Raw genomic sequence first — 20,584 nt, 5'->3', positions numbered from 1 at the left:
ATGTTAGCAGATACGGACAAACTCACCATCTTCACAGAATTCCTCCTGATGGACGTTTCAAGCTCCCGGGAGCTCAAAATCTTGCAAGATTTGATATTCTTAGTGATTTATCTGGCTGCCCTGGCTGGAAATCTAGTGGCATTTACCATCATTGTTGTAGATCCACATCTTCACTTCCCCATGTACTTTTTTATGGATCATTTATACCTTATAGATTTTGTATATATCTCACTTACTGTTCCCAAATCCATCACAAGTTCTTTGATGGATCATAAAGTGATTTCCCTTAGAGCATGTGCTGCCCAGAATTTCCTATTTATTTTCTTTGGATCTGCAGAGTTCTTCTTTCTTGTGGTCATGTCCTATGACCGCTATGTCGCCATCTGCCACCCTCTGCACTATGTGTCCACTGTGAGCCCCTGTTTCTGCACACAGGTGTCATGTGGCTCATGGGCCAGTGGGCTGGTCTATTCTGCTGTCCACACAGGGACCATGTTCAGTCATCCCTTCACTGAGTCCAATGTGATTCACCAGTTTTTCTGTGATATACCTCAAATTATGAGCATTTCATCCCAGGCTGTGCAATTTTCTGAGTTTGTGGCCCTTGCTGTCAGTACCTGCATTGTATTTCTTGGATTTTTTATCTTATTTGCCTCATATGTTCACATCTTCTCAACTGTGCTACACATGCATTCTGTGGAAGCCCAGAACAAAGCTTTGTCCACCTGCTCCCCCCAGATAGCTGCACTTACTCTGTTTATAATTTCTGGATTGTTTGCTTGTTTAGGCCCTGTTTCAAACTCACCAAGCATTCAAACCCTCCTCACAGCTATGTTCTACTCCATGGTGTCCCCTTAGTCAGCCCCATCATCTTTAGCCTGAGGAACAGGGAGATTAAGTCTGCTGTGCATAGAATGTTAAAGAAAGCTTTCCAGTTCCATAGAAGCGATTTTGTTTCTTAACCAGAAATTAATGTTGCTCTAATCAATGTGGGAAAATGTGTACAAACATATTAACTTTCATTTTAAAGTTACATATTAGTAGTGTGGTCGTTTAATAAAAGAGAGATGGACATATTAATAAATTTGAAGTAAATCATTTGAACAAAATACCTGTTTGAATTAAATAAGTTATTATTTCTTGTAGCCACTGTTTTTAAACACTAATTTATATGCAGTATGTAGTGGTATTTCATGTAGTTTCATTCCCATGATTTTGCAAGTGAATAAAGATCTAAAATGATAAATTTATTTCCTCACATGTGCACTGATTTTTTTGTAATGCTTGAGATGAAAAATCAGTTCTGTTTTTCTGTAAGATAATCCATACCTATAATTTTTCACCTTATCTCTATTTCAGCGTATTTTCACATTCCACCTATGAACATAAAGCATGTAATTTTATTAGATACCTATAGAAAATAATACTTGTGTCTGTTAATATGCCCATCCATATGCAGAAACATGCACCACATAAACCTGTTTTCAGATTGTCCAACTCTCCAAGATTAAGTAAAGTGAAAGTTGGTAATTTGTACACATACTAAGAAACACTGAATAGCTCCTTATAGACATATAAAACAAAGCATCATAAAATAGTATTTATTATTGCAAACATATAATTGTGATAGTGTTTCAATTAATGCTTAAAAGAAGTATTAATCATTTATGAGACAAAGAATAAAAACATGGATATAAGTTAGTTGAAGTCAGTCATTGACCTTCCTTCCCTTGGAACCTGGTCGCATGTGATCCGGTGAGACACAGGAATATACAATTTTGGGGCCAGGAGAAGCTAGCCATTATGGTAGGTAGGAGAGAAAATGCAACTTAACACACATTGCATGATTCCTATCAGAGAAAAAATATTTGTTGTTCTCTGCAACCTTAAGAAGTTTTGGTGAAATTGTATGTATAATTCCTATTTCAAGCTAAGGCATGTCATGATCTACAGCCCTAACTGAACAAACTCAAAGGGAGAACTCCCTCCAGTTTAGTTCTTAGATAAGTCAGAATTCATACTAAATATGGCCATCTGTTTTTGTTGTGTGATCCAGTCATTCTAATAAATATTACCCAAAATAAATCTCATGTCTGTTTTGTTTCAACCCAAAGGGATTGTTGAAGTTACTGGGTGTAACTGTTTAATTTATTCTTCCTACAGCATTGCACCTCATAGGACCCACCATATTTCACTTATTCATACCCTAACCAGCGAATATATACATTATTCCAACTCACCTACACTAAAAGATTTTGTTAAAAAAGATCTCCACCCATTTCTACTCCACTCATATTCCTCTATATGATGATTACTGCACATCCTTACAAAATTGGAAACCCAGTTTTCTAATTGTTGTCATTTATGTGTTAATAAAGTTTCATCTCAGTTGTATTTCAGAATATTAGAGAATTAGAATTTCTTTTAAATGATATACATATTGTACTTAAAATATGTGAGGGAGTTACTTTATACATATGTAAAGCTAGTTTTTTGCCATTCTTGTTATTGAATTTCTGATCATATCACTATGATTTGAAAATGTTAGTATATATATTAATTTGTTAATAACATATATATTCCTTTCTCACTTTGAAGAAAGAGAAGCAATTCCTATATTTACACTACTATTTAAGTGGGGGCATCTTCTTTTTGAGGAAGTTTTATTACCATCAAACTATTTTATCTGAATTTTCTGTTTCAATATTATTTGAGAAATTGTTATCAACCCAAGAGAATAAAAGTATCTAATTTTTTTAATTTTCTCTGGTATTGTACTCTTTACAGTTTGATTTTAATTATTCAAAATCCAGGATTTTAGAGCAGAAGGAATGCAGATGATTATATAAGTGATTTATCTCTTAATGATGATACAGTTTTATTTGTCACTATGTACAAATCCACTTTTCTTTTGCTTTGGTAAAACCCTTAATTAAAATATAAATTTACCTCGAATGCATACACTTATTTATGAGCATTTTATGTTCATTTTATATATTTACTTCTCCATCAAATTATTAGTCTGGCTACCTTGGGCTACTGAAGAAACTTTAATTTTATTTATATACTTGTTCTTTTTCAAGTTGAGTAATACCAGGAATACTCTGGGAAAACTGATTTTACAAATACGAGGTAATATAGTCTTTCTTCAGATAATACTTAAGAAAGGAATTAATACATATTAATTGCAAAATTGAGGTATAGAAAGAAATGATATATTTTAGTGGTTCTCCATAAAGAAGATCCAAATTTCCTGAAAATTATTGCACATTTTTATGTATTTATTCTAAACTTTATTTCTAATTTTAAAGGTACACTTGAACACTTTCATTAAATACATTGAGTTTGGTACAGTGCTAATAGAATCCACTTCTGCATAGTGAAAAATGGATTGTTATATCAAACCTTCCCTCTCCTAAGATGTGCCTACTATATGCTTAGCAATTTAGAGTTGGAGAAAGGAACATGTTTAGCTTCTCAACTTTTTATTTTTCTAAATATTATCAATTTACTAGCTTTTTCTGTTTAGGTATTAACAGACTTAGGGCAGGAGAAGAAAGCAGGTAAAGAAAGATAAAGAATGGCTATTTTACTGGTAATTGTCATTGACGCCCTATGTGTATTATCAATACACATTTGAAGACCTTTTTCCAATGGTACACTATTTACTCACATACACTAGCACACATTTTATCAGGTTTATTGAGTGATAACTGAAAGCCATGATGTGGAAGAAACCAAACTGTCCATGGAGAGATGAATGGATAAAGAAGACTGTCATGTATATACAATGGGATAATATCCAGCCATAAAAAGAAATAAATCTTGCCATTTGTGGCAGCATGGAAGTATTTAGAGGGTATTATGCTATGTGTTACAAGCCAGGCAGAGAAAGACAAATACTATATGATTTTATTTACTTGTGGAAACTAATATAAAAATAATACAAAATGAACAAAATAGCAGTACACTCATAAACACTGGGAAGTGATTGGTGGTTACCATGGGGGAGGTTTGGTGATGGGAGTTTGGGGAGGTTGATGGTGATAAAGAGGAACAAAAATTCTTAATCGTAATATATTTTGGTGAATCACACATTTTGTGGATGGTAGTATAGCATAGAGAATACAACTAATGATTCTGTAACATGTTCCTATTTGGGAAAATCATAACCGCACTGGTCAGGGTGAGGATTTAATAATATGGGTAACTGTTGAACCACCATGTTGTATACTTGGAACCATTATAAGATTGTATATCGATTACACTTCAATTAACAAAATGTATCATTGTGCAAGTTTATGGTGCAAACCATCAAAATTAAAAATCGTATATGTGGTGAATGACAACTGCAATAATGTTGCTAAACACATTACTCCACATAATTACATATTTTTGTTGTGTGACATCTTTTAGAATCAGCAACTTTAAATAATATAATGCAGTATGATTAATTACATTTAACATGCTGTACATTAGATCCTGAGGACCTATCATTTTTTTACTAGTTGTATAAATTTATTTTAAATTTTTATTAAGATGTGATTGATACACACTCTTATGAAGGTTTCATATAAAAAAACAATGTGTGGTTACTACATTCACCCATATCATCAAGTCCCCTCCCATATCCCAAAGCAGTCACTGTCCATCAGTGCAGCAAGTTGCCAGAGATCCACTATGTGCCTTCTCTGTGCTACACTGTTCTCCGAATGAACCTCGAACACCATGTGTACTAAACATAATACCCCTAAGTCCCCTTCTCCCTCCCTCCCCACCTACCCTCCCACACCCCTCTCCTTTGGTAACCACTAGTCCCTTCTTGGAGTCTCTGAGTCTGCTGCCATTTTGTACCTTCAGTTTTGCTTCATCATTACACTGCAGTTGTATAAATTTTAATAAATTCATACAGCTGTGTAACCACTACCACAATCAAGATACAGAACATGTCCACTACCTTCCAAAATTTCCCTATGCACTTTTTGAAGAAAATTCCTTTTACTCTCCTTACGGTGGCAACCACTCATCTCTTTCTGACCCTATAGGTTTTCTTTTTCCAGAATATCCTGTGAATATAATCATGAAGTATGTAATCTTTTCTTTAAATTAAAGTTTTAATTTTAAGGTAATTGTAGATACTCATGCTGTTGTGAATATTCGCTCTAATTGTAATGTCTTGTGAAAACTATAGTGAAATATCAGAAGCAGAATTAGCTTTGATACAGTCAAGGTACAGAACATTTCCCCCACCACAAAGAAACCTCCTGTGTCCTTTTTATAGCGACGCGTACTTCCTTCCCTCCCAAGCCCCTAATACACACCCCTCAGCAACTACTAATTTGGTCTTTGTTTCTAATTTTGTCATTTCAAGATTGTTGTATAAATAGAATCATATAGTGCTTGTAGTACTTTGGGACTGGCTTTTTCTTTTCTTTTAATTTATGGTATCATTGATATACAATCTTATGAAAGTTTCTCATGAGCAACATTGCAGTATCAACATTCATCCATATTATCAAGTTGCTCCACACCCCACTGCAATAACTGTCCGTCAGCATAGTAAGATGTTACAGAGTCATTACTTGTCTTCTCCCTGCTGTACTGCTTCCCTGTGACCTACTTACATTATGTGTGCAAATTATAATGCTCCTTAATCCCCTTTTCCTTCCCTGCTTGCCAACCCTCCCCAAACCCTTTCCTTTGGTAACTGCTAGTCACTTCTTAGAGTCTGTGAGTCTGCTGATTTTTTGTACCTTCAGTATTTGTTGATGTTTTACTCCACAAATGAGTGAAATTATTTGGTACTTGTCTTTCTCCAAGTGGCTTATTTCACTGAGCAAAATATCCTCTAGTTCCATCCATGTTGTGGCAAATGGTAGGATTTGTTTTTCTCTTATGGCTGAATAGTGTGCCATTGTGTATATGTATTAGATCTACTGATGGACACTTAGGTTGCTTCCATATCTTGCCTAATATAAATAGTGCTGTGATAAACTTAGGGGACCATGTATCTTTTTGAATCAGGGATCTTGTTTCCTTTGGGTAAATTCCTAGGAGTGGAAGTCCTGGGTCAGGTGGTATTCCTAATTTTAGTTTTTTAAGGAAGCTTCTATTGCTCTCCACAATGGTGGAAGTAATTTACATTCTCACCAAAGTGTAGGAGGGTTCCCCTTTCTCCACATCCTTGCCAGCATTTGTTGTTTCTTGTCTTTTGGATGGTGGTCATCCTTACTGGTGTGATGTGTTACCTTATTGTGGTTTTAACTGGAATTTCTCTGATGATTAGTGATGTGGAGCATCTTTTATGTGCCTGCCGGCCATCTGAATTTCCTCTTTGGGGACATGTCTGCTCAGATCCTCTACCCATTTTTTTAATCAGATTATTTCTTTTTTGGGAGTTTAGGGAAGGGAGCTCTTTATATACTTTGGATGTCAACCCCTTATTGGATATGTCATTTATGAAAATATTCTCCTATACTGTAGGATGCCTTTTTTTTTCCTGCTGATGGTGTCCTTTGCTGTATGGAAGACTTTTACTGTGATATAGTCCCACTTGTTCATCTTTCTTTTATTTCCCTTGCCCAGGGAGATATGTTCATGAAGAAGTTGCTCATGTTTATATTCAAGGGAGTTTTGCCTACACTTTTTTCTAAGAGCTTTATGGTTTCATGACTTACATTCAGGTCTTCACTCCATTTCTAGTTTACTTTTGGGTATGGGGTTAGACGGTGATCCAGTTTCATTCCCTTATATGTAGCTGTCCAGTTTTACCAACACCAGTTTTTGAGGAGGCTGTTATTTCCCCATTGTATGCCTGTGGCTCCATTATATATATTAATTGGCCATAGATGTGTGGCTTTATATCTAGGCTCTGTATTCTGTTCCATTGATCTATGTGTCTGTTCTTGTGCCAGTACCAAATTGTCTTGATTATTGTGGCTTTGTAGTAGAGCTTGAAGTTGAAGAGACTAATCCCCCAAGCTTTCTTCTTCTTTCACAGGATTGTTTAGGCTATTTGGAGTCTTTTGAAGTTCCATATGTATTTTAGAACTGTTTGTTTGGTTTCCTTGAAAAATACTGTCAGTATTTTGGTAGGGATTGCATTGAATCTGTAGGTTGCTTTATGCAGGATGGCCATTTTGACAATATTAATTCTTACTATCCAAGATCAAAGGATAAATTTCATCTATTAGTGTCCTCTTTAATTTCTCTCAAGAGTGTCTTGTAGTTTTCAGGGTATAGGTGTTTCACTTCCTTGGTTAGGTTTATTTCTATGTATTTTATTCTCATTTTATTCTTTTTGATGCAACTGTGAATGAAATTATTTTCCTGATTTCTCTTTCTGCTAGTTCATAATTAGTGTATAGGAATGCAACAGACTTCTGTGAATTAAATTTGTATCCTATGGGTCAGAGCCAAGATGGCGGCGTGAGTACAGCAGCGGAAATCTCCTCCCAAAACCACATATATCTATGAAAATATAACAAAGACAACTATTCCTAAAATAAAGACCAGAGGACACAGGACAACATCCAGACCACATCCACACCTGTGAGAACCCAGCACCAGGCAAAGGGGTTAAGATACAAGTCCCGGCTTGGCGGAAATGGAGCACCCCTCCCCCCAGCTCCCAGCGGGAGGAGAGGAGTCAGAGTGGGGAGGGAGAGGGAGCCCAGGACTGCTGAACACCCAGCCCCAGCCATCCAGACCAGATCACAGAAACAGTGCATGCATGGGGTCCTGGATACTAGGGATACAGGCAGCAAGACCGGTGAGTGGGTAACGGAGTCCGGCACTGGAGGACAAAAGAAAAGCGAGCAGCCACTTTGTTGTTGTTGTTGTTGTTTTATTTTGGCGAGTGCTTTTTGGAAGTCTTAAGGGGACAGGGACAACAATACTAGAGGAAAAGGGCAGCAAGACAGGTGAGAGGGTATCAGAGGCTGGCGCTGGAGAAAAAAAGAAAAGGGAGGGGCCATTTTTGTTGTTGTTGTTCTGTTTTGTTTTGGCGAGTGCTTTTTGGAAGTCTTAAAGGGACAGGGACCCCAACACTAGGGAAACAGGGCAGCAAGACTGGTGAGGGGGTACCAGAGGCTGGTGCTGGAGAACAAGAGAAATGTGAGCAGCCTTTTGTTGTTGTTGTTGTTGTTGTTTTGTTTTGGTGAGTGATTTTTGGAAGTCTTAAAGGGGAAGGGTGGGACACTTGGTCCAGAGGTAAGGAATCTGGGGATCTCTGGGCACTCTAACACCCTGAGCATCAGGGAGCAAGGAGGCCCCTTACAGAGATAAATAGCCCCCCGTGCACTCATCCTTCAACACGATTCCACCATTTTGGAGCAGCAGCTTGAGCAAGGCCACGTGCACCACAACAGTGGAGATAAACTTCATAGCAGCCGGAGAGGAATCAGAAGCCCTGTCTGTGAGCAGCTACCCAACACAAGCCAATACAGGTCGCTGTTCTCCCAGGAGAGGAAGGCCACAAACGAACAAGAAGGGAATTTCTTCCAGCCATCACTCGTCTCAGCTCCGCAAACTATTCCTATCACCATGAAAATACAAAATTACAGGGAAATCAAGATCACAGAGGCAACACAAGAGAAGGAGACAGACCTAACCAGTCTTCCTGACAAAGAATTCAAAATAAAAATCATAAACGTGCTGACAGAGATGCAGAGAAATATGCAAGAGAAATGGGATAAAGTCCGGAGTGAGATCGCAGATGCCAGAAAGGAGATTACAGAAATGAAACAAACTCTGGAAGGATTTATAAGCAGAATGCATAAGATGCAAGAGGCCATTGATGGAAGAGAAACCAGAGAACAGGAACACATAGAAGCTCACATAAAGAGAGATCAAAGGATCTCCAGGAATGAAACAATATTAAGAGAACTGTGGGACCAATCCAAAAGAAACAATATCCATATTATAGGGGTGCCAGAAGAAGAAGAGAGAGGAAAAGGGATGGAAAGTATCGTTGAAGAAATAATTGCTGAAAACTTCCCCAAACTGGGGGAGGACATAATCAAACAGACCATGGAAATACACAGAACCCCCAACAGAAAGAATCCAACGAGGACAACACCAAGACACATGATAATTAAAATGGCAAAGATCAATGACAAGGAAAGAGCTTTAAAGGCAGCTAGAGAGAAAAAAGTCACCTATAAAGGAAAACCCAACAGGCTAACATCAGACTTCTGAACCGAACCCCTACAGGCCAGAAGAGAATGGCATGATATATTTAATGCAATTAAACAGAAGGCCCTTGAACCAAGGATACTATATACAGCACGACAATCATTTAAATATGAAGGCAGGATTAAACAATTTCCAGACAAGCAAAAGCTGAGGGAATTTGCTTCCCACAAACCACCTCTAAAGGGCATCTTACAGGGACTCCTCTGGATGGGAGCACTCCTAGAAAGAGCACAGAACAAAACACCCAACATATGAAGAATGGAGGAGGAAGAATAAGAAGGAAGAGAAGAAAAGAATCCCCAGACAGTGTATATAACAGCTCAATAAGCAAGCTAAGTTAGGCAGTAAGATACTAAAGAGGCTAACCTTGAACCATTGGTAACCACGAATTTAAAGCCTGCAATGGCAATAAGTACATATCTTTCAATAGTCACCCTAAATGTAAATGGACTGAATGCACCAATCAAAAGACACAGAGTAATAGAATGGAAAAAAAAGCAAGACCCATCTATATGCTGCTTACAAGAAACTCACCTCAAACCCAAAGATATGCAAAGACTAAAAGGCAAGGGATGGAAAAACATATTTCAGGCAAACAACAGCGAGAAGAAAGGAGGGGTTGCTGTACTAACATCAGACAAAATAGATTTCAAAACAAAGAAAATAACAAGAGATAAAGAAGGACACTACATAATGATAAAGGGCTCAGTGCAACAAGAAGGTATAATCATTCCAAATAGATATGCACCCAACACAGGAGCACCAGCATATGTGAAACAAATACTAACAGAATTAAAGGGGGAAATAGACCACAAAGCATTCATTTTAGGACACTTCAACACACCACTCACCCCAAAGGAGAGATCCACTGGGCAGAAAATAAGTAAGGACACAGAGGCACTGAACAACACAGTAGAACAGATGGACCTAATAGACATCTATAGAATTCTACATCCAAAAGCAACAGGATGGACATTCTTCTCAAGTGCACACATTGAACATTCTCCAGAATTGACCACATACTAGCCCACAAAAAGAGCCTCAGTAAAATCCAAAATATTGAAATTCTACCAACCAATTTTTCAGACCACACAGGTATAAAACTAGAAATAAATTGAACAAAGAAAGCAAAAAGGCTGACAAACACATGGAGGCTTAACAACAAGCTCCTAAATAATCAATGGACCAATGAACAAATTAAAATAGAGATCAAGGAATATATATAAACAAATGACAACAACAACACAAAGACCCAACTTCTGTGGGACGAAGCAAAAGCAGTCTTAAGAGGAAAGTATATAGCGATCCAGGCACACTTGAAGAAGGAAGATCAATCCCAAATGAATAGTCTAACATCACAATTATCGAAATTGGAAAAAGAAGAACAAATGGGGCCTAAAGTCAGCAGAAGGAGGGGCATAATAAATATAAGAGAAGAAATAAACAAAATTGCGAAGAATAAAACAATAGCAAAAATCAATGAAACCAAGAGCTGGTTCTTTGAGAAAATAAACAAAGTAGATAAGTCTCTAGCCAAACTTATTAGGAGAAAAAGAGAATCAACACAAATCGACAGAATCAGAATTTAGAATAGAAAAATTACTACAGACTCAACAGAAATACAAAGAATTATAAAAGACTACTATGAAAACCTATATGCCAACAAGCTGGAAAACCTAGAAGAAATGGACAACTTCTGAGAAAAACACAATCTTCCAGGACTGACCAAGGAAGAAACACAAAAGTTAAACAAACCAATTACGAGCAAAGAAATTGAAATAGTAATCAAAAAACTACCCAATAACAAAACCCCGGGGCCATACGGATTTACCTCTGAATCTTATCAGACACACAGAGAAGACATAATACCCACTCTCCTTAAAGTTTTCCAAAAAAATAGAAGAGGAGGGAGTACTCCCAAACTCATTCTATGAAGCCAACATGACCCTAATACCAAAACCATGTAAAGACCCACCAAAAAGGAAAATTACATACCAATATCCCTGATGAATGTAGATGCAAAAATACTCAATAAAATATTAGCAAACTGAATTCAACAGTATATCAAAAGGATCATAAACCATGACCATGTGGGATTCATCCCAGGGATGCAAGGATGGTACAGCATTCGAAAATCCATCAACTTCATCTACCACATCAACAAAAAAAAAGACAAAAACCACATGATCATTTCCATAGATGCTGAAAAAGCATTTTACAAAATTCAACATCCATTCATGATAAAAACTCTCAGCAAAATGGGTATAGAGGGCAAGTATCTCAACATAATAAAGGCCATATATGATAAACCCAGCCAACATCATACTGAACAGTGAGAAGTTAAAAACTTTTCCTCTGAGATCTGGACCAAGACAGGGATGCCTACTCTCCCCACTGTTATTTAACATAGTACTGGAGGTCCTAGCCAGGGCAATCAGTCAAAACAAAGAAATACAAGGAATCAAAATCGATAAAGAAGAAGTCATACTGTCACTATTTGCAGATGACATGGTATTGTACATAAAAAACCCTAAAGACTCCACCAGAAAACTACTAGAACTGATATCGAAATTCAGCAAAGCTGCTTGATACAAAATTAACACACAGAAATCTGTGACTTTCCTATACACTAACAATGAACCAAAAGAAAGAGAAATCAGGAAAACAACTCCATTCACAATTACATCAAAAAGAATAAAATACCTAGGAATAAATCTAACCAAAGAACTGAAAGACCTATACTCTGAAAACTACAAGTAACTCTTAAGAGATATTAAAGGGGAAACTAACAAATGGAAACTCATCCCATGCTCGTGGGTAGGAAGAATTAATATTGTCAAAATGGCCATCCTGCCCAAAGCAATATACAGATTTGATGCAATCCCTATCAAATTACCAGCAACATTCTTCAATGAACTGGAACAAATTATTCAGAAAGTTCATATGGAAACAACAAGGACCCCAAATAGCCAAAGCAATCCTGAGAAATAAGAATAAAGTAGGGGGTAATCTCACTCCCCAACTTCAAGCTCTACTATTAAGCCATGGTAATCAAGACAATTTGGTACTGGCACAGGAACAGAGCCACAGACCAGTGGATCAGACTAGAGACTCGGGATATCAACCCAAACATATATGGTGAATTAATATTTGATAAAGGAGCCATGGACATACAATGGTGAAATGACAATCTCTTCAACAGATGGTGCTGGCAAAACTGGACAGCTACATGTAGGAGAATGAAACTGGACCGTTGTCTAAACCAATATACAAAAGTAAATTCAAAATGGATCAAAAACCTGAATTTAAGTTATGAAACCATTAATCTCTTGGAAAAAAACATAGGCAAAAACCTCTTAGACATAAACATGAGTGAACTCTTCTTGAATATTTCTCCCTGGGCAAGGAAAACAAAAGCAAAAATGAACAAGTGGGACAATATTAAGCTTCAATGCTTCTGCACAGCAAAAGACACCATCAATAGAACAAAAAGGTACCCTATAGTATGAGATAATATATTTGTAAATGACAGATCTAATAAAGGCTTGACAGCCAAAATATATAAAGAGCTCACACGCCTCAACAAACAAAAAACAAATAACCCAATTAAAAAATGGGCAGAGGAACTGAACAGACAGTTCTCCAAAAAAGAAATACAGATGGCCAACAGACACATGAAAAGATGCTCCACATCACTAATTATCAGAGAAATGCAAATTAAAACTACAATGAGGTATCACCTCACACCAGTAAGGATGGCTGCCACCCAGAAGACAAACAACAAGAAATGTTGGCGAGGCTGTGCAGAAAGGGGATCCCTCCTACACTGCTGGTGAGAATATAAATTAGTTCAACCATTGTGGAAAGCAGTATGGAGGCTCCTCAGAATGCTCAAAATAGACTCACCATGTGACCCAGGAATTCCACTCCTAGGAATATACCCTAAGAATGCAACACTACAGTTTGAAAAAGACAGATGCACCCCTATGTTGATTGCTGCACTGTTTACAATAGCCAAGATATGGAAGCAACCTAAGTGTTCACAGTAGATGAATAGATAAAGAAGATGTGGTACATATACACAATGGAATATTACTTGGATATAAGAAGAGGGGAGATCCTACCATTTGCAGCAACATGGATGGAGCTGGAGGGTATTATGCTCAGTGAAATAAGCCAAGCAGAGAAAGAGAAATACAAAATGATTTCGCTCATCTGTGGAGTATAAGAATAAAGGAAAACCTGAAGGAACAAACAGCAGCAGAATCACAGAACCCAAGAATGGACTAACAGGTACTAAAGGGAAAGGGACTGGGGAGGAAGGGTGGGTAGGGAGGGATAAGAGGGGGAAAGAAGAAGGGGTGTATTAAGATTGGCATGCATGGGGTGGTGGGAGAAAGGGGAGGGCTGTACAACACAGAGAAGACAAGTAGTGATTCTACAACATTTTGCTATGCTGATGGACAGTGACCTTAAAGGGGTTTATGGGGGGACCTGGTATAGGGGAGAGCCTACTAAACATAATGTTCTTCATGTATGTGTAGATTAATGATAAAAAAAGAAAGAAAAAGGGGATTAATCCCTCATAGGATAAAACTAACTGTAAATCAATGATTAATGCATGCTTTAAATATCCTTAATTTTGATCACTTAAAGGGTGTCAGATTATCGGCTATGGAGGTACATTTTTCTGATAATATTCCTTTCTCTTAAAAAAAAAAGCACTTCCTGTGTGGTGACCTCCAATGAGTTCTACACAGTGGTATAAAAGGCATATTAAAGTGTGGACAAAGTGTCTGTTTGTGTTTATACAGAGGTTCAAAGCCTAATTTGGCTACCCAGAAAATGAACTAAGATACGATACGAAGAAGAACTTCCAACATCAGCACTCTCTGGAAGAGTCATACCAGCAGATGATCATCAATAAACTTCAAAAAGATCCAGGAGATACTGCAGTTGTAGCTGCATTCATCCCACCAGTTCCTGGACTTGCCATTGGAATGAAGAAGGAGATATCTAAGCTAGCCTGTGCATACAGTAAAACAACAAATTTGACTGGATCTGTGCTGTTGGAACTCCACCAAGAATTAGGAGAAGTGCAAGTTGTAGAGCTCCAAAATCTTACGACTACAGACTATGTACTGTCAAAGGAACATGTAGGATGTGAACAGTTCCCAGGAATGGGTTGTTTTAATTTGTCTGATTTCTGTCAGACTGTTCAAGTTCAGTTGGACAATATCCACCATATCATAGATAAGTTTTCACAAATGCCTAGGGTGCCTTACTGGTTTCCTTGGTTTCACTGGAGATGGCTGGTAATTACAGGTCTGCTTTGGTTATGTAACTGGGTTCTTATTATGTTACTGTGTGCATGCAATTTAATTAGTAGTTTAAAACCTACACATGCTTAAGTTACTCTACAAGAAGATATGTCAAAGAAATAATCAATCTTCCCATGTTTGCTCCCATCTGCTACTCCTATTGCTTATCTTCTTCCTTCCTTATTACAACCCTTAAATAGAATTCGTGCCTCATATCGAATTTAACGTGTATCACAATTCTTCCAAGTGGTAAAGATACCTCAAGACAAATGCTGGGCATAGAAGCCACAGGGCATAAATATTCAAAGAAGTAAAAAACTAACCTTTTCTAACAATAAGGCTTCTCTCTCACTTACCAACTTTACATTTCCCTGTATGGCCCCGGAAGATGACTGGTTAGCCAGAGATGGGTAAGATTTCTCAAGGGAGGAACAACCTAAGAGGGGTACAGTCACAGGGGGACCATCAGGTGAGAAATTGAGGATCAAAAGAGGTGAGGCTCAGAACCTCTCCCCCCCTGTTCTGAGAGAAATCTGCTGCATCCGTGGATGTTTTATTGCCCTTGTCTAGCTTGGATTAACACATAGTCTACAGGCACACACCTGATCATCTACATTTGCTCTCTTACAACACTAAACTATGTTTTCTACCTTTATCTTGCATCTACCTACCACTGCAGCATTTTATTAAAAATAATAATAATAAATAAAGAAATGTGGTATCTGCATATAAATCAAGTATAAACATCAAACAAATATTCATATTTGAACTGTTTATAGTTCATAATGCATGATCAAAACCGAAAGTTTCTGTGATGACTGCCCTTGTACTGTTCACTATGTAACTTATGCACTATGTAAGAATTTGTTCTCCATGTAAGAAATTGTTCGTTATGCTTCAGAAGATTGGAGACTGACAAAAATTAGGCTTGGGGTGGATTAATAATTATACATTGAGCATTGAGTCCCCTATACAGAATTTTATTGTTGTTAACAAGCATTTGATCAATAAATAGGAGAGGTGCCCTCACAAAAAAGAAAGTACACACTTCCAATTGTAAAATAAATAAGTAACCGGGATGTAATGTATAGCATAAGGAATATAGTCAAAATATTGTAACAAGTTGTTATGGTGATAGCTGGTACCTAGAATTATCATGTATATAAATGGTGAATCACTGTGTTGTACACCTGAAGCTAATGTAATACTATATGTCAACTACCCTTCAATAAAAAATAATTATCTAAAAAAAATTATGTTTGCTTATTTTATTCTGGGAATGTGACACATACCACCTTACTCTAGAATCACAGTAACTCACGGAGGGAGAATCTGTTTTGACGAGAGGTTTAAGGTGCATATTAAGAAAATTGCCGAATTGCACAAGTTTGCTGCTGAGACAAATCAAACTCAGGCCAGCACATTCCTGGATTCACTTTCTTTATTTCAGTAGCATACTTTGTGATATTTTTTATCCAGTCTTGTTCAAATATAATTGACACATTACATTTAAGGTATAAAATGTGATGATTTTATGTGTGTGCATGTTACAAAATGATTGCCACATCCACCACTTCACATAACAACCACATTTTTATTGCAATGAGAAGATTTAAGATCTGCTCTTTAAGCAAGTTTCAAGCATACAATGCATAATTATTAACTGTATTTACATGCTATATATTAGGTCTCGAGGGTTTAGTCATCTTATAGTTATACGATGGTAACTTTGTAAAACTTCACTTACCTTCCACCGCTATTTCCAGCACTGGAAAATAAGAATGTACTTCCAGTTTCTATAAATCATTTGATTTTTATTTATATTCTGCAGATAAGTGAGCTAATATATTATTTTTTCTCTGTGTGATTCTTTTCACAAAAATATTTATACATGTTACAAATGACAAGATTTTTTTGGCTAAATATATTCTTTCCTTTTTACTTTTTAATTGAATTATTGTTGACAAAGAATCCAATCTTATATTGGTTTCAAATATACAAACAGTTCCACATATTATTATATCCTCACCACATAACTGGAGTTATTACCTCTCAACTCATAAAGATGTTGCAGAATCATTGACAATATTCTCCATGCTATACTACGTGTGTACATATGTACATATATATGTATATAATATATATATATACATACATATATATATATATATAAATAAAACTTAGTCTCTTCACATCTTGATGGACACTTTTGTTGTTTGCATGTCTTGCTTTTATAAATAGTGCTGCAATGAGCACAGAGGGCAGATACCTCTTGACAAAGTGATTCCATTTCCTTCAGTTACCTACCCACTTAACCTGTCAAATAGGTCAGTGTTCAGTTGTTCCTAGCAGGCTTTTGAAGAAAGGTCACCAATATACTTGTCAATGTCAACCAGAGAGATCTGTATTACAATTTTGGTTATAAATATTTGTCCATTGTGTGCATAGAAAAGACACTGGTCATTACCCCAGGAGAGAGTGGTGAAGGGATTGCTGAACTACTGGAAGGAAGAAAAGTAGTGAGATTGTTTGACATCCTGATATCGTTGATGGTGACATAACTACATATACAAATATGTATACATGCCAGAATTCCTTTAAATCTACCCAGGATTTTACATTTTATTGTATGTACTGCACCACACAAAAAAAAAGAAAAACAAATAAATAAATAAATGTCTGTCCAGAGCAGTTGATCAGAGCTAACCTCAACTTAAAGGAAGGTAAGTTAATCATTTTACATAAAACAATGTGCATTTAGAATGTTAGTATTTTCACATCCTACTTTGAATGACCATGAATAAACGTAGTGATATAGTAAAAGTTAGAGGCAGGTGTTATTCTCCACATAATGGTAGCTTCATTCATTTAGTAAGTGGTGCAAAAGGCTAGGAGAGTTGAACAATGACACACGGCCTGGTCCAAGGCAGCGGTGCCATTTGAGCATCTCCAGCTCTCAGGCTCAACGAGGGTTCACCCTTGTGGTTTGTGCAGCCACCTGATTTCTATCAACAACTACATAATAGATGATTTAGGGAATTCCTGTAGGATGGTGCAGACATGGCCTCACTGCAATGTCGTACAAAACATAGATTGCTAAAAATGTGGCTTTAATTACTGAGGCTACTTGGGAGAGTATCTATGTTGTTGCAGGTACTACTAGGAATGGGAAAAATGAGTGAATACACATCAGAGAACGTACCCTGTTCTTAACAGTATTTATTTTACATGATTTCAAATGGTCAAAGATGGATCATCAAATACAAAACAAAACAATAGGCAGGGGCATTGGTTAAGTCATGCCTAAACTTTCCACAATTGCTGTCTGTTTCTGTGGCACTTTCTGTGGACACTTGTTTTCCAATGAATCCTTCTGCTGCCTAATGAAGGTGATGATGAAGCCTTCCTGGAACAATTCAGAACTGAACTAGATGCCTTTTTCTCAAGAGTTCATGCATATTTAGAGGACTCTGATTTCATTTGACTCCTGCTTTTTAAAAGCTAAAGCCAAGTAACTCACCCTCCTCCTTATCCCACTACATTGGGAACAAATTGAAAATGAGATACACCGATGTCCCAAGAATATTGTTCCAGAAACATTATCCCAACTTTTTCACCAAGTTTCGATCAAAGTTCATCAATCAAGGATCAACTATGAATAATCATTCTGTGATGATTCTGCAACAACATAAATTGTAAAACACTTCTCTGCCTCACTGATGTTCAATATGAAGCATGCACCTCTGTTAGAGTTTAAGAAATGCATTATTTCCCCAGCACACTCAAATATAGTTAAAATATTTTCTGTACTTTTTAAATCAGAACTCTTTCCAGAGCAGCCTTCATATCCTTATTTCTCAGGCTGTATATGACAGGATTCAAGATTGGAGACAACACAGTATATGAAACAGACAAAAGGAGGTCCAGGATGGTCTGAGAGGGGGAGGGCGGCTTCAGGTAGGTCAAGTCAGCTGTGAAAGTGAAAAGCGCTACAACCACCAGATGAGGGATGCATGTGGACAGGGTTTTGGACCTTCCTTCCTTGGAGGAGATCTTCAGGACAGCAGAGAAGATGTTGACATAGGAATATAAAATGGAGGTGAAACACATTATTGTTATAATTGCAGCTATTAATGTCACTGAAGCTTCATCTATGTTCATTTCGGGATTTGAGATCAAAATAATCTGAGGGATATCACAGAAGAAATGATGGATTTTATTGGAACTGAAATTTGTTGAAAACGTTGCTGAAGCGTGCATGGCTCCATAAACCAATGCACTGACACATGAAGCCACCAACATCCGCCCACAGGCCCCCTTGGTCATGATGGTCTCATAGTGCAGCGGGCGGCAGACGGCCACGTAGCGGTCATAGGACATCACTGTGAGGATGGCAAATTCAGCAGCACCAAAACCTGCAAAGAACAGCACCTGGAAAACACACCCAAGGAAGGATATTGTGTTCCTGTTCATTAGGGAGTTGAGAACAAATTTAGGAACAGTGACAGAAATGTAGCAGAGGTCTATGAGTGACAGGTTCTTCAGGAAGAAGTACATGGGAGTCTGAAGCTGAGGATCCCAAGTAATAAGCATGATGATGACCCCATTTGCTAACAGGGCTGCCAGGTAGACCATGAGGAACAGGATGCCCTGTAGGGTTTGCATCCTCGGGTCTTCAGACAATCCCAGAAGAAACTCAGTGACTCCTGTGTAGTTGATCATCACATCCATGGTGTGTTCCCAAGTGTCACTGATGTAAATGAGGCACACATAAGCCACCAGGCAAAGGTGCCTCCATGTCCCAACTGCACACAAAGAAACAACAAACAAAAACCTATAAAACTGTCTTTGGAGTGAATTAAATGTAGAAAAGGCTAATTCATCCTTAAATGTATATTAACATTTTTGTGCAATGCAATGCAATTTAGCTGTTTTTAAAGTGACAGAAAATTGCATGTTTTTATGAAGGAAATGGGTGTCTTGCAAAATTATTGCAATATAAAACGTGAATCACTGGGAATCCGCTGTAATCAGGGAGCGCCTCTCCATTACATTGCTCTGTACTGTTTCTTTTTAAAGCTGTAAGTCGAAACTTGCTTTATGTTCCTTGGTGCTTTGCCAGAACGATCTGTGTTCTTTGAATATATTCATATATTAATAGAAGGTTGAAGTGTCCATAGTTAATCTTTCAAATATTATTACATTCTTAAGCAAAACTGCATATATTAGGATTTTCCATAGAGGGCTACTCAGTTTCATACTGTAATGGTAAATGAGACAAAAATACATAACCCCCAACTGGAGGTGAAGAATAAAGTACATGTATTGTTTCATAGATCTGTAGCCCCATGTTATATCACTATAATATAGGGAACATAATGTGATAAACATTTGTTGAAAGATAAAAATGTACAGATATTATATGCACATAGTAAGAAGTCAATAACATAGTGCAAGTTTTTCTTACACTTTCATATAATGAAAATGCTGGCTTATGGACAGGATTATCCCACATAGTGGGTTTGTGATCTATTGTGCACACAGTGATTTTAAGTCACACATAAATCCTGGCATTGTGGATATTGTCTCTGCCAGTTACCTGCCAGAGAAATGAAACCTTGCACACACTTCTCCACCTTAAGGATACTCATCTGCCAAAAAAAAAAAAAAAAAATGGAGTAAATAGGGGCAGGTCCTCATAGGGGGCTTTGGAGCATTAAGTCAGATCAAATGTAAGGAGACTGGATCATTTCATTTATTCCTTAAGGTGTATCAAGGATTTTATTCTAGGGGAACACAAGTGCAATGGCTCCATGCAATTAAGCAATAGCAGGACTAGGATTTGCCCAACTCCTGGACAAACTCCTTGCTGGCTCTGGAATATATAGAATGAAATGGACAAAAAATTTGTACCTTTTAAAGTACTTCCAGCACACATTAAATGTTGAGGTAATAGGTATGGGTATTGTGCAATTTGATGGTGGCAAAAGGTAAATCACATACTTTACTGCCATTTCCTTGGATGGTGTGCATATACACATGCATGTTTTGTTTAAAATATTGATAAA

The 20,584-nt window shown here is 37.2% G+C and overlaps 1 protein-coding gene across 1 annotated transcript; it reads left to right on the top strand.

The window, feature by feature from the left end:
- Positions 1–858, top strand: LOC118968951 (olfactory receptor 14I1-like). The gene has a single exon (XM_037001548.2). The coding sequence runs from the start codon at positions 1–3 to the stop codon at positions 856–858; it is 858 nt and encodes a 285-aa protein (XP_036857443.2).
- Positions 859–20,584: the final 19,726 nt, after the last annotated feature.

The sequence above is a fragment of the Manis javanica genome, chromosome 14 (genome assembly GCF_040802235.1).
Source record: "Manis javanica isolate MJ-LG chromosome 14, MJ_LKY, whole genome shotgun sequence".
Classification (NCBI taxonomy): Eukaryota; Metazoa; Chordata; class Mammalia; order Pholidota; family Manidae; genus Manis; species Manis javanica.
Note: the sequence above shows the minus strand (reverse complement) of the source record. Positions and strands in the feature narration are given on the sequence as shown.

What these genes read in the sequence shown, in the direction of transcription:
- LOC118968951 (XM_037001548.2), top strand. Translation starts at nt 1, where the DNA reads ATGTTAGCAGATACGGACAAACTCACCATCTTCACAGAATTCCTCCTG.